Source organism: Mauremys reevesii, linkage group 14 (assembly GCF_016161935.1).
Source record: "Mauremys reevesii isolate NIE-2019 linkage group 14, ASM1616193v1, whole genome shotgun sequence".
NCBI lineage: Eukaryota > Metazoa > Chordata > Testudines > Geoemydidae > Mauremys > Mauremys reevesii.
In genome coordinates, this window is record NC_052636.1 from 32,706,843 (window position 1) to 32,720,904 (window position 14,062).

Below are 14,062 nucleotides of genomic sequence, written 5' to 3' on the forward strand. Positions count from 1 at the left end.
CCAGGTAGGTTCCCACACTTGCTTTGCCCAATTCACACGGAAAGTGCCATACAAGGGTGATGAGAGTAAATTCTAAACTCTGAAATGCGGCGGTTGGCCCAGAGATTGGGATAAGGGGTTTGAAGAGAAAAAGCTCTAAGAGTATAAAACCAGACAGTCTCCAGGGGCAGGTTTGGTACAACGCCTCAACAGGGAGCCATTTGCGGGAGGGGGTTTCACTCCCTCTGTTCAATGTCCTGAGAGGTATTTTAAGGTGAAGATAACGCCATGGCTAACAGGTGACTGGCATGTCCTGGGTTAAAGGGACCTGGGTTAATAGTCGGAAGATTTGTGTTACCGTCACTGTCTGACCCCCTTCAGTGTGGAGCAGGTTTGTACATTGCTGTGTGGAACGCAGACTCCTGCAGAGCAGGGCAGCTGTTTCCATGGCAGAGAGCCTGGCACTTAGGAGACTTTCTAGAGTTGCTGTTTTGAAGCAATTCAATAAAATAACGGAGGAGCTACACTGTCCAGTACAAAATTTCAGCCCTCGAGTGCAAAAATGCTATTTTAGGATCTAAACACGAGGCTATCAGAGCTAGGACACCTGACCCAAGAGCTCAGAAGGGGGTGTAAGAGCTGCTGACTCTGAGGGTCCCGGGCTAAATCCACTTACAGGGGGAAGTGTTTTGATTTATTTGATTGATAATGAGCACCAGCTACCAGGGAGAAGCCCTGGGAGTCGCTGCCACTCAGCTGCGGCCCCCTTCCCCCGAATTCTGCCTAGGGCGCCAGAAACCCTGGCACCGCTCCTGGCTGTTCTAACTGCTGTTATGAAAGAGACGATCTTTCAGGCTACACAGAACTGAAGAAGGGTGCTGGGTTATCTCCACAGTTTGTCTCTTTTACCAACAGAGGTTGGTCCTCTGCAAGCTCTTACCCTCACCCGCCTTGTCTCTCTTGAATAGCGTAGCTGGGTGAAGTATCTTAGATCGATTTACCTCTCGTCCTCACAGCGCAGGATTGACGTCTGCGGCTCCCCCTGTCAACTCCGCTACCGCCGTTCGCACTGGTGGAGTTCTGGAGTCGACAGGAGCACTTTCGGGGATCGATATATCACGTCTAGATGAGATGCGATATAACGATCCATGAGAAATCAATCGCTACCTGCCGATACAGCGGGTAGTCTAGATGTACCCACAAAGCGAAGAGCACATGTTCCATGATTTCATAGGGCAGAGTTTTATGCAATAGGGAACTTGCCCTGTGTGAATTTGACAGGTGGATCAACATAGAGACACATTGTGACCCTTCTCAGGGAGCTGAGGGCTGTGAGTCTCTTGTTGCCACCTATAATAAAATAATAATAATAATAATTAGAGATATACCAATCTCCTAGAACGGGAAGGGACCTTGAAAGGTCACTGAGTCCAGCCACCTGCCTTCACTAGCAGGACCAATTGTTGCCCCAGATCCCTATGTAGCCCCCTCAAGGATTGAACTCACAACCCTGGGTTTAACAGGCCAATGCTCAAACCACTGAGCTATCCCTCCCCCTGACCTATCACTAGGAAGAGGAGTTTTCCATTTGGATGTTAGTGACCAAACTCACCAGCCTGCTGGAACTCAAGCACCCTCCTCTGAGCTACAGCAGCCACTCTAACCCTGAGTTCCTTCAATGTGTCCCCCTCTGGGGTCCAGCCCGGATCATCAGATACTTGGTGAAATCCCAGATCCTCTCTTCCCCAAGTATCTCAGGTTACTAGTTTTACTGTGGACCATTGCTACTGTATCTCACACAGCACCTGAGTACAGTTATCGATCAAGCAAAAAATGTATTTAACAACGGATAGAGATTTAAACAAACAAACATGAGTGATGAAACCAACTGTTACCACTAAACAAAGGCAGAAAGTGATAGAATAGAAAGGCCAGCACAAAAAACAAACAGAGAGGAACAATAAGATACTAAAGGACAATGGTTGGAACTCTCCATTTCTCTCAGTCTTTGGATTGATGGGTACTAGAGCTGTAGCAACAGTTGAGGAACCAGGGTAAATTAAATCAAATTAACTTTTCAAGATTAGCCATCATTTCCTGTATGACTAACAAAACACAAAAACAAGACAACTTTCAGTTTTCCAAAATAATTCAGATTATCACACAGTCTCTTACTCTTTAACCAATAACTTCACCTATTATTTCATTTTCATTGGTAACAATAACATATTCAAAGATCACAAATTCTTGTCATATATGTTAGTTTTATTTTAATCCCCATTGCCAACAACTGAACCCTGGTTCTTATTGTGGTTTGTCCCAACGTAGGTCCCAACCACTTCTGTGAGTTCATATATCTCAGGATCTTCTGCCATATGTGTTGGTAGAAGGAGTCTTCTATGTCGGAATGTTTGCATTATGGAGAAAAATACCTCTCTTTTCACACTTTTAATCTTTCAAAGTAGGAGGAGGTAGAGAAGTAATGTAAATGCATAAAACAAAGAGAAACCTCTCTGGTCTACACTAAAGACATTTATCGGGATAACTATATTGCTTAGGGGTGTGAAAAATCCACACAGCTGAGGAAGGTAGTTACACAGCCCTAACCCCCTGTGTAGATAGTGCTACATGAGCAGGAGAGCTTCTCCTGCCAACATAGCCACCGCCACTTGCGGGGGCTGGACTAATCAAGTCTGATGGGAAAAATCTCTCCTATTGGCTTGGGCATCTGTTATAGCAGTGCTACAGCAGCACAGCTACATTGGTGCAGCTGTGCCAACATCAACAATTGTGTAGCCACAGCGTCAGACACAAAACCATAGAATCAGGACTCAACATGTGTGTATCCGGAAGTCTGAAACTGGAGGCTGACAAATTCATTGCCTCATTGGTTACCATCATTTCTACAGCCTGAAAGTCCTTGTTACCCAACCAGGCAGCCAGTTTGGGATCCACAGGGAAGGACTGTCCTATGAAGCACTCTCTCTTTGCATCAAAATAGTGAAGGATGACTGTTCTCAATCTAACCCTGGCATACTTTGGAAGTGTAATCAGTGACACTGAACTAGGAAGTGGAATTGTACAAACAATTTTCCTTGGGTCACCATAGCTTCCTTTACTGGGGTGGAAACCAAGAACTGGGTGTGGACTCTTTCAACTTCAGCTCTTTCTAAATCCTTGGTCTTGGATAGGGTAAATTTACAGTTCTCTGAAGTAGAATCCTTTACAAAACCACTTAAAATCTCAGCAGTGTTAATGAGGAATGGCTTCCTGAAACATGCCCAGCTTTTCTTTAATTCGGTGGCACAGGTTCCAGGAAGGGACTGGATACAGGCCTGGATCAGAATCTTCGTTAGTTACCAGAGCTGGAGATTCTATTAAAAATGGCTATTTTCTGAAGCTATTAAATTTTCAACACTGGTTTCATTTTATACACATCTTTAGCACCTACAAACGATAAATTCGACAAAAACTCCACTTCCATTTCCTCAACATCTGTGTCATGAAGGGCTGCATCTCCCATACTATAGGATTAGCTAGGAGAGATCTTCAGTGGGGCCTGGGTTACAAATGCTTTGAGAACCAAACACACGGGTATTTTGCCTAGTTCAAAACCACTTACCATTGAATTCTCTTCTCAGATCATCGGAGACAATACTGCCTTAAACAACTGAAATACACTGTGATCAGATGCACTTCCTTCAGTTAGTTGGGGTTCTGCTGTTGTTCACCATTTCCGAGTGGAGATTTTAAATCACTGCTGTTTCTTTGTTAGCCTGTCCAGTAAATTAGAGAGTTCTCTCCTGTTGATAGAACTGCACTTCAGCTTCCACCATGTCATAATGGAAGATGGGGAAAAAGCAAAGCTGAAATCATAAATGAGGACTTTAGCAAAGGGTCATTGTCTTAAATTCTTCAATAAATCTGAGCTACATCCTATCAAACTGAACTAATATCCAATTGGGTGACCAAACAGCCTTCAGGAAAGATAGAAACCCACATCACAGAGAGAGAATACATGACAAAGAAAGTGTCAAGTGAAATTCCAGAGCAGGTTACATCTGATTATTCAGAATCGGGACAAGAGATTCTCCCACCACACTGTCCTCTGATCCATTCAAACCTGCTTCCCTGATACCTGTCTCAATAGTCAGTTATGTTATTTACAACATTTTTAGTATCCTAGCATTCCCATAATGAGGGAAAAACAGCCCTCTTGCTAGAAGTGGCTTTACAATAGATGGAACCTGGGATTTAAACGCCAAATGATCACACTGTATTTGGAATCCATTTGAATTCCCCTCCCAGGTCTTTGACAGTTTCATCTCCAGTCATAGCGACTCTGATATAGGATTAAAGAAGTCAAAACATCATCTGCAAGCACAGACAATGGAGAATGCTTCATCACATGACACTTTGAGAAGTGGATGGATAGAATGTGATGAAGATAAACTCTGCCTGGCTTAGGCAAAAGGTAAGAGTTCTGCAGTGAAGGGGAAGGAGGGAATCTCTGAGTCACCTCATCTCCTTCCAGTGTCACAGAAGCTGTAATTATACTTTTTTCCTGCCCCTGCTCCTCTTCATTTACATATAATTTGAAAAATTCCCAATGTAACTGCTCTTCAGCACAACCCAGAGCAACGTGAGAACAACTGGCAAGGATACAATCTGTATCACTGGTGACTCTAACAATAACTTTGCAATAGGAGGAATGGTATAAACGTGATGCTCCCTGGTTCCTCATAGGAAGGGCACACTCCAGTTACTTGTGGGACAATAGAAAGGACAAATAGGTCCATCTCAAAGAGAGGCGAACTGCAAAGGCAAAAATGGGCCACTCATCTGGACAAGCTGAGGGATAACGGTGGTGTAAACAGTTCAAGAGCTTTAACAGTTACTATTGGGGATTCAGGAAAAGTATTAAAGATTAGTAAGTCTTGATAGCCCTATAGATTTTTACAATGTTTTTCTCCCTTGCAGATTCTCTGATGGCTATCATGGTTTGAGCTGAGATTGAAGGTTTTCCACACAAACTGCATTCATAGGGCCTGTCCCTGTGTGGATTCTCTGATGGGTAATAAGGTTTGAGCAGTGATTGAAGGTTTTCCCGCACTCACTGCATTCATAGGGACTGTCCCCTGTGTGGATTCTCTGATGAGCAGGAAGGGCTGATCTTTGAGTGAACGTTTTCCCACACTCACTGCATACATAGGGCCTGTCCCCTGTGTGGGTTGTTTGATGACTAATAAGGTGCGAGCTGCGATTGAAGGTTTTCCCACACTCACGGCATTCATAGGGTCTTTCCCCCGTGTGGATCCTCTGATGTCTAGAAAGGTCTGATCTGTAAGTGAAAATTTTCCCACACTCACGGCATTCATAGGGCCTCTCCCCTGTGTGCATTCTCTGATGTCTAGAAAGGCCTGACCTGTAAGTGAAGCTTTTCCCACACTCACGGCATTCATAGGGCCTCTCCCCTGTGTGGATTCTCTGATGTTGAGAAAGGTCTGAGCTGCTAGTGAAGCATTTTCCACACTCACGGCATTCATAGGGCCTCTCTCCTCTGTGGATTGTTTGATGCCTAATAAGGTGCGAACTGCGATTGAAGGTTTTCCCGCACTCACGGCATTCATAGGGTCTTTCCCCTGTGTGGATTCTCTGATGTCTAGAAAGGTCTGATCTGTAAGTGAAAATTTTCCCACACTCACGGCATTCATAAGGCCTCTCCCCTGTGTGGATTCTCTGATGTTGAGAAAGGTCTGAGCTGCTAGTGAAGCATTTTCCACATTCACTGCATTCATAGGGCCTCTCTCCTCTGTGGATTGTTTGATGCCTAATAAGGTGCGAACTGCGATTGAAGGTTTTCCCACACTCAGTGCATTCATAGGGCCTGTCCCTGTGTGGATTCTCTGATGTCTAGAAAGGTCTGATCTGTGGTGAAAATTTTCCCACACTCAGTGCATGTACTTTTCTCTTTCGCCTAAAGATTTCCTGTTGTGTTGTGGTTTCCATGAGGACCTTCTGAGTTCCCCAACAGGAAATAAATTTATCCACTTTCTTCCCTGGCTGGTTTCCTTGATCTCTTTCTGGTCTGTGCTGAATCTCCCAGGAGTTTCCCTGCTCAGGACTCCTGGACACATTCCTTTTCGGTCTTTGCGATAATGCTCTGTTTTTACCCACTGGCTCAACATTTTCAGGCTGAGAATTCTGCTCCTCTTTCTCACGGACCATTGCATCACCTGCTGTGATAGAGACAGAAACCTCAAACAGGGATGGAAAGGGGAAGACCAAACCAAAACAAGTGCTGAAGACAGGTCAAATAAAAATCAGGAGCTGAACTCCCCCAAACTCTTCCGCCAGATAGGAGAGAGGAGGGGGATGAATTCAGCCTTCACATCCCATCCAAATACGCAGGGGGAAGGGAGGAAGCTACTGCCTGGTGTCTGCTAGGGTCTATAGGAAGCCATGAACTATATTTACCCTGAGGATATGACCCCTGCTAGGGATAATAATGAACTGAGAGACCTCCCCAAGGACTTTGTTGGGCATCCCAGATGTTTCCTTCAGGCACTTACAGATTCTGAGTTGGTTTAATGTTTCCTCACCTGTGCAGGGAGATCTCAGGATCTCTCTTTCCTCTGAACCCCGGAGGTCTGGGACCCATGGCTCTTCCCCTTGTTCCAGCTGGGAGATCACATCAGGCTGGGTAACAGGAAACCCTGCTCAGATGAAAGAAAACAAAGGAGTTCAGTTGATTTCATAAGACTTTGTCATAAAAAAACATTCTATTAATTTAACGTCAGTGCTTAGTGTGACCTGGTGGGCCAGAGGCAGTTCTCACTGAGAATGCCAAGATCAGGGCAGGCTGAAAAAGGGATCACCCACACGGGTTACCAAGAAGCTGAAAAAAGAAATCACACAGCCCCCTTGATTGCATCCCAGTTCTCTGACTCCTAATCAGCACTTAGGTCCAGTACAGTGAGAGGTTATTTCAAAACTCTGCTCACATAAACAAAATGATCTTCTGACCCCAAAGGTCAGCCACGTTACTAGGTCAGTATAGGTTTGGATCTTACCCAAAATACCACACTGCCAGCCAATCCTTAGCATCTAAACTAAAGGTTTAAACGAAAGAAAGACAGAAAGAAGTTAAATGGAAAAGCCGTCAGACACATTCCAAAATGGATATATCAGGTTCTTAGCAGTATTGGTGAGTTGCTGGCTTGAAAGTCCGTCTGGAACACATCCATAGCTTAGATGGGTCATTCAGTCCTTTGTTCCAGGGTTCAGTTTGTAGAAAAGTTGCTCCAGAGGCAGGAAAGGGGATTGAAGACAAAATGGGGATGATGCAGCTGCTCTTTACATTCCTTTTGCCATGTGGCCTATACTTCCTGTGTCCCAAACACAAGATTCACAGCACATGGCATGGAAAAGCCTTGGAGTTCTCATTACACAGGCATACCCTGACATGTCTTGCCGACTCAATAGGTGTATCCTCTTGGTCCTTTCCATGGGCTCATTGTACTGCTGATGACCCTCAATATGCCATCAAACAGGCTAGGCAGTATTGATGCCAATATGTCTGGGGGTGTCACCCAGAAACACTGCACAAGTCTGGAAATACAGATATACCCTACATATCTATAACTCACAATACAAAGGTGATACAAACATAGAAACTAAATGATCATACATGGAAAATCGTAACATTTCCCCTGACACCTTACATGGCATATCTAGCATGATTCATTGCAATTTTATCAGATTATATTATTTTATTATTAATACCAAAGTGTCTCACAATTCCATACAGTGTCACACTTGGTAAACCAGTGAATTCCCAGGACTAGTTCCCCAGGTCCTTGAAGATGCCGAACACTATGCTTATGAGGGATTGAAATACCCACATACCTGCTGGGAACACAGACACAGACACTGTGTCAGTCTATACCCCTATGTTCACTCTTCTAGAAAATTATGATCCATTTTGTACGCAGTATGGCTTGTGAGGTATCATTTGAAAAAGCATAATCTACTGAATATTATCCTCCTGTTAAAATGTGTAGTAACACTGTATGTAAAGTTATGAGATTTTACAGTATGAGATTACAGAAAAAGTTACAATTCTGGGGAACACCCACAGAGCAGTTCCTCAGAGACAGCAAGGCAAACAGCTGGTCAAACAGCCATTCTCCTGCAGCGGGAAGGTGTGAAGACATTTACATTCCATCACAGGGACCTCTTGAAGTTGTTGCGGAAAACGACCACATGATTGATTTTGAATCAGCTCAGCCTGAGGCTCTTTTCTTGGTTAAAAGTGCGCAGGGGGCGACAGCTATTGGAATACTGTCCCCCTGAGCTAAAAACCACACAAGCCTTTTAAAGCTTAAAACCACAATCAATTGCACATACATTGCACGTTAATTACCTTATTTGGAATATATTGCAAAATATGATGCAGGTCAAAAGCGAGCTGAACAATCAGTTTTCCATATTCAGCCTTTCCTGTTATTGTTATTCCTAGTCTAGTTCGTGGTTTGACTTTTCTATCACTTCCACTGTGGTTATGTTTCAAAAGCTCGGTTACTGCAAATCAGTGTGTTTGGGGACTTTCCACTTCACCTACTTAGGCCCCTTATGTACACAAAGCCATTGGTTCCCCAATTTGGGGGATTTAAATTAAAATAAATAATTGGAGATATACCAATCTCCTAGAACTGGAAGGGACCTTGAAAGGTCATCAAGTCCAGCCCCCTGCTTTTACTTGTTCCCCAATTTTGGGGATTTTCCATTCCACTTTGCCTTTCTATGCCCTTTACACAGAGAAGCAAGCTCAGCTAATACTTCAGGCCTACTAGCTTGAGCAAAGCTCCAAAGCTCTTTCTGTAGACTTTCCCTCACAATTCTCATATCTCCGACAGAAAGCCTGGCACCATGACTCAGCTGAGAACTGAAGTTGTTTCTAGCACAAAAGACTGAATTATAAAAAGAGGTGAGGAAAATGCTTCAGACTCTCTCTCCCCCCTTTCCCTCTGCTCATGACAACTCCTGAAGAACTGAACGTGGGCGGCAGGGGTGGGTTAGGCCGAGTCCTGGCTGAAAGGAAAACCAGCCTGTCTCAGCACATGGCGAGAGAAACATTTGCCTTGTTTCACAGCTTGTTAACTTAGACATTAGTTTGTGTTTTATCTTGCATTTCTTTTGTAAACAATTCTGAGCTTTATGCCTCATTATCTGTATCTTAAAATATTTTTTTTGATTGTTAACTATCTTGTTTTATTCTTTATCTAACCAGTGTGTTTGTATTAAAGTGTGTTGGAAACTCCATCTGGGATAACAAGGCTGGCACATGTCATTTTCCACTGATGAAATGACAGACTTCATATGAGCTTGCGTTGTTCAGGAGTGTGCTGGACAGGGAAAGATGCACATTTCTGGGAGAAGTCTGGGAGCAGAGGATTTTCTGGGGTTCTCCTGTGCTGCACTGTAACTTGTGAGTCACTGACTAGCAGCACTCAATACTGTGTAGCTGGGAGTGAGTTACATGCTGGAGACTGTGCGTTACCTGCCCAGGAGTGGCTGTTCTCACAGTAGAGCACTGTAAAGGCACCCCAGCTTGGGAACTGAGGGGACACAGCTGTTCAACAGTCCAGGTTGCACTGTGGTTAATATCACAGACACTCAATTTCAAAGAGTTCCTAAAACACAGAGAAAGTAAATCCATGTCCCAGAAATCAAAGACTCCAGAGAGAGGGCAAGTCTCCCTGGCACTGCTTCTTGCTGACAGAGAGGTTCAGGGACAGTGAGAGAGTCCTGGGGAAGCTGGGAACAGGAAGCATGGGCTGGTGGGGTTCAGTGGAGAAAGGGAACAGGAAGGGCAGGGATATCACTGAATGCAGGATCTCAGCAGTACTAGATGACAGGATAGCACATAGTGCAGCCCATTGGAAAACATAATCCCAGCTATACATACAGAATGATGGGATCTAAATTAGCTGTTTCCACTCAAGAGAGAGATCTTGGAGTCACTGTGGATAGTTCTCTGAAAACATCCACTCAGTGTGCAGCAGCAGTGAAAAAAGCGAACAGAATGTTGGGAATCATTAAGAAATAGATAGATAGATAAGACATAAAATATCATATTGCCTCTACACAAATCCATGGGACGCCCACATCTCAAATACTCCGTGCAGATGTGGTCGCCCCATCTCAAAGAAGTTTACTTGAGCAAACAGGAGCTATTTGACACTGCGATGCAGCTCCTGTGCTCTGTTCCCAAAGTGTTCTGCAGCAAGGGAGGGTCTCTGGTAGCGTGTGTGTCACTGGCATATTGGGGTGATGCTGCAACAGGACAGAGTAGAGGTGGCATTGTGGGGCTGGCATGAACCTTATCTCTTCATTTCCTATTCCAAGAACCAAGAGGACGGGAATCCTTACCCAGCGAGGTCACGTTTTCATAGTTCTCCTGCATGACATCCCAGTATAGGGCTCTCTGAGCGGGGTCCAGCAGAGCCCACTCTTCCCTGGTGAAATGCACAGCCACCTCCTCGAAGGTCACCGGCCCCTGAAAGAGCAAGAATCCAACACTCAGTACCTGCTGCCCCACTATTCGTGGGGGAAAGGAGCCAATCAAATGGAAGCTCTGGGTGGATCGCAGTCAACAGAGTCCCACCCCCACCCAGCAAAGAGCAACCAGGAAACACCAGGTTAAGGGGACTAAGAGAGAGCCCCGTGTCTCTCCCAGCAGATCCATCACACACTTACTAGCCACCGACTGATACAGGAGATGGAGCCCCTAGCAGGGCGCAGGGAGAGCTCCCTGGTAGGAAGCCCAATAACCTCCTCATTGTCAGGAGCTGGATATGAAGGGCGGGGCAGCTCCCCTAAACCTCACTGATGGGTGCCCACTTCATATCTCACAGCAGCCGGTGGTCAGTCAGGTCAGGCTCCAGCACTAGGAGTCTGGTCAGTTAGACTAGCTCCATGTAGGTGGGCTATTTTCGGTTTCACAAATTAGGGTATTTCCACCACCTAATCTCATGGGTCTGGTTCCTAGAATCTAGGCCACTTATTAAACAACACCCAGCAGGTTTATCTCAAGCTGTCCTCCTCCCTTCCCCACCCTGTGCATTTCCTGCCCACCTCCAACCTCGACTGTGCAAATCTTCCCATCTCTGGTGTATTTGCTGTCCCTCTCCCCCCTGCAGGAACCCACCAGCAACCTCCCGATAATCCCTACCTGAACAGGTTCCTCTGCACCCATTTCTCTTCCCTCTCCCATGGGAGGATGGGATGAGCTGGAGCGAAACATGGACGTCATTTTACAACCTGTCTGGGGGAGAAGGGCAGTTGTGGGGGTTTCAGAACAGACTTAAGTTAATTACACAGGATGATTCTCCCAGGCCCTTTCCCTGTAGACAGACATCCTAGATTCTGCCATCCTGGGAAAGAGATCAAGCATGTTATTACAGTGTAGACCTGGCTCCTCCTGCCAGGCTAAGCCCACAGAGACATTTTTAACCTTCCTTGAAAGGTCATCGAGTCCAGCCCCCTGCCTTCACTAGCAGGACCAATTTTTGCCGAGATCCTAAATGGCCTCCTCAAAGTTGAACTCACCACCCGGGGTTGACCAGGCCACTGCCCACACCACTGAGCTATCATCTGACTGTCACACAAGCCATGCATGACTCACACACCTATTTACTCAATTTAGAATTCTACAGGCCGTATATTTTCCTCTTACAATGAGGAAAAAGCATGAAAGCTACAGTGATTAATGTAGTTATTAATGTAGCCAATAAGGATACATTCAATGCAGTTTTAAAATGACTGACAGCACCAAAAAAAGCACATGTCCAAAAATTATACTAGTAGGTGGGAGATGAGGCAAAAACAGTGGGGGTAAGGAAACTTGTATGACAAATAAAGGTATAAAATTACTACTACTCAGGTTCTTGAGAGACCCCACAGCTTCTAATAACTCAGGGGACAGGACTCCTTACCCAGCGAGGTCACATTCTCATAGTTCTCCTGCATGACATCCCTGTAGAGGGCTCTCTGAGTGGGGTCCAGCAGAGCTCCCTCTTCCCTGGTGAAATACACAGCCATCTCCTCGAAGGTCACCGGCCCCTGAAAGAGCAAGAATCCAACACTCAGTACCTGCTGCCCCACTATTCACAGAAGAGCAGGACCAGGTAAATGGAGGCACATGTTAACAGAGTCCACCCCATCTTGCTTAGAGCAGCCAGGAGGCATCATTGGGTAGAAAGAGAGAACCTTTGTGTCTCCCAGCTGACACACGGAGGCAGAGTCTTCATATTTATCACATACCCACTAGCCAGAGCTTGATACAGGAGATGGGGCTGTCTCTGGACCCTGCTGGTGGCTCCCTGATAGGAATCCCAACACTCTCCAAATAAAATATATGGAAGAAAGGGAAGTCAATAGTAAAGACTATAAGTTAGGAGGTCAGATTTGTAGAAAATTGGTAAGGGAAGCTATCAGAAATCAATGATCAATGAAAATTAAGAAGGAAGTTTTTAAAAGTATATTAAGTACAAAATTAATCCTAACAACAGTAGTGGTAAATTACTAGATAGAAATGGCAGAATTATCAAAAATAATGCAGAAGAGGTAAAAGTGTTCAATAAATATTTCTCTCCTGGATTTGGAAAAACAAATGATGTAACTCATATCATAAGATGTTGACGACGACACTTTCCATTCCAACAACAACTCATGAGTATGTTAAACAGCAGGTATTACAGTTAGATGTGTTTAAATCAGCAGGTCAGATAACAAGAGTTTTGAGAGACCCGGTGGAGAAGCGTGGTGGACTGTTAGTGTTGATTTTCATTAGGACTTGGAACACTGAGGAAATTCCATAAGACTGGAATAAAGCTAATGCTGTGCCAATATTTAAAAAGTGTAAAAGAGATGACCCAGCTAATTACAAGAGTGTTAGTCTAAAATCGATACTGGGCAAGAGAATGGAGCAGCCGATACTGGAGTTCATTAATAACGAATTAAAGGAGGGTAATATAATTAGTACCCATTAACAAAGGTTTAGACACAATAGATTGTCAAACTAACTGGATATCCTTACTGGATGAGATCAAAAGTTTGGTTGCAACTAATAGTATTGATGTAATATACCTAGACTTCTGTACGGCACATGACTTGGTCCAGCACAATATTTTGACTAGAAAACTAGAAAGATACAAAATACACAGGGCATATATTACATAGATTAAAAACTGGGATTGTAAATGGGGAACTATGGTCGAGTGGATTTCTTTCTAGGGGCTTCCCACAAGGACTGGTTCTTGGCTCTGTGCTATTTAACATACTTATTAATGACCTGGAAGAGAACATAAAATCATCACTGATAAAGTTTGCAGTTGCCACAAAGATCAGGGTTGATGGTAACTAATGAAGTGTCAGTAGGTTCAGGCTCCAGCACTGGGAGTCTGGGAAGTTTTCCCAGCCCTGGCTGGAGGGTTATTTCCTGTTCCACAAAGAGGGGAAGTTCCGTTCCCAACTCCTGTGCCTTGAAATTAGGCCCTGACACTACCCGCCACATTCAGCACAGTGGTAGGAGTATAAAATGATTAGGCCATAATTATTAGGCATTTTGTGCAAGATGCGTCATGTGCAGTGTCATTGGAAAAGTTGTGATTGGCCGAACATGATTATCCTATTTGTGAGCATGGATCATCTTTGTTATCTGAAGTTATGGATATGGACTCTGTATGTGAAGAACAAAACATGTCAAACCAATCTGAGAGCTTTCTTTGATAGGATAACAAGCCTTGTGGATAAGGGAGAAGTGGTGGATGTGGTATACCTAGACTTTAGTAAAGCATTTGATACAGTCTCGCATGATATTCTTATCAATAAACTAGACAAATACAACTTAGATGGGGCTACTATAAGGTGGGTGCATAACTGGCTGGATAACCGTACTCAGAGAGTAGTTATTAATGGTTCCCAATCCTGCTGGAAAGGTATAACAAATGAGGTTCCGCAGGGGTCTGTTTTGGGACCGGCTCTGTTCAATATCTTCATCAACCATTTAGATATTGGC

General features: G+C 44.5%; 1 protein-coding gene across 1 annotated transcript in view; it reads right to left on the minus strand.

Moving 5' to 3' along the window:
• Nucleotides 1-14,062, minus strand: part of LOC120381964 (zinc finger protein 850-like) — a gene marked incomplete at both ends in the record, with an annotated part of 298,933 nt that overhangs the window by 119,374 nt on the left and 165,497 nt on the right. The window contains one exon of the mRNA XM_039500139.1: nt 5,014-5,866. Coding sequence (XP_039356073.1) covers nt 5,014-5,866 — 853 coding nt within the window. The remainder of the gene's footprint in view (nt 1-5,013; nt 5,867-14,062) is intronic.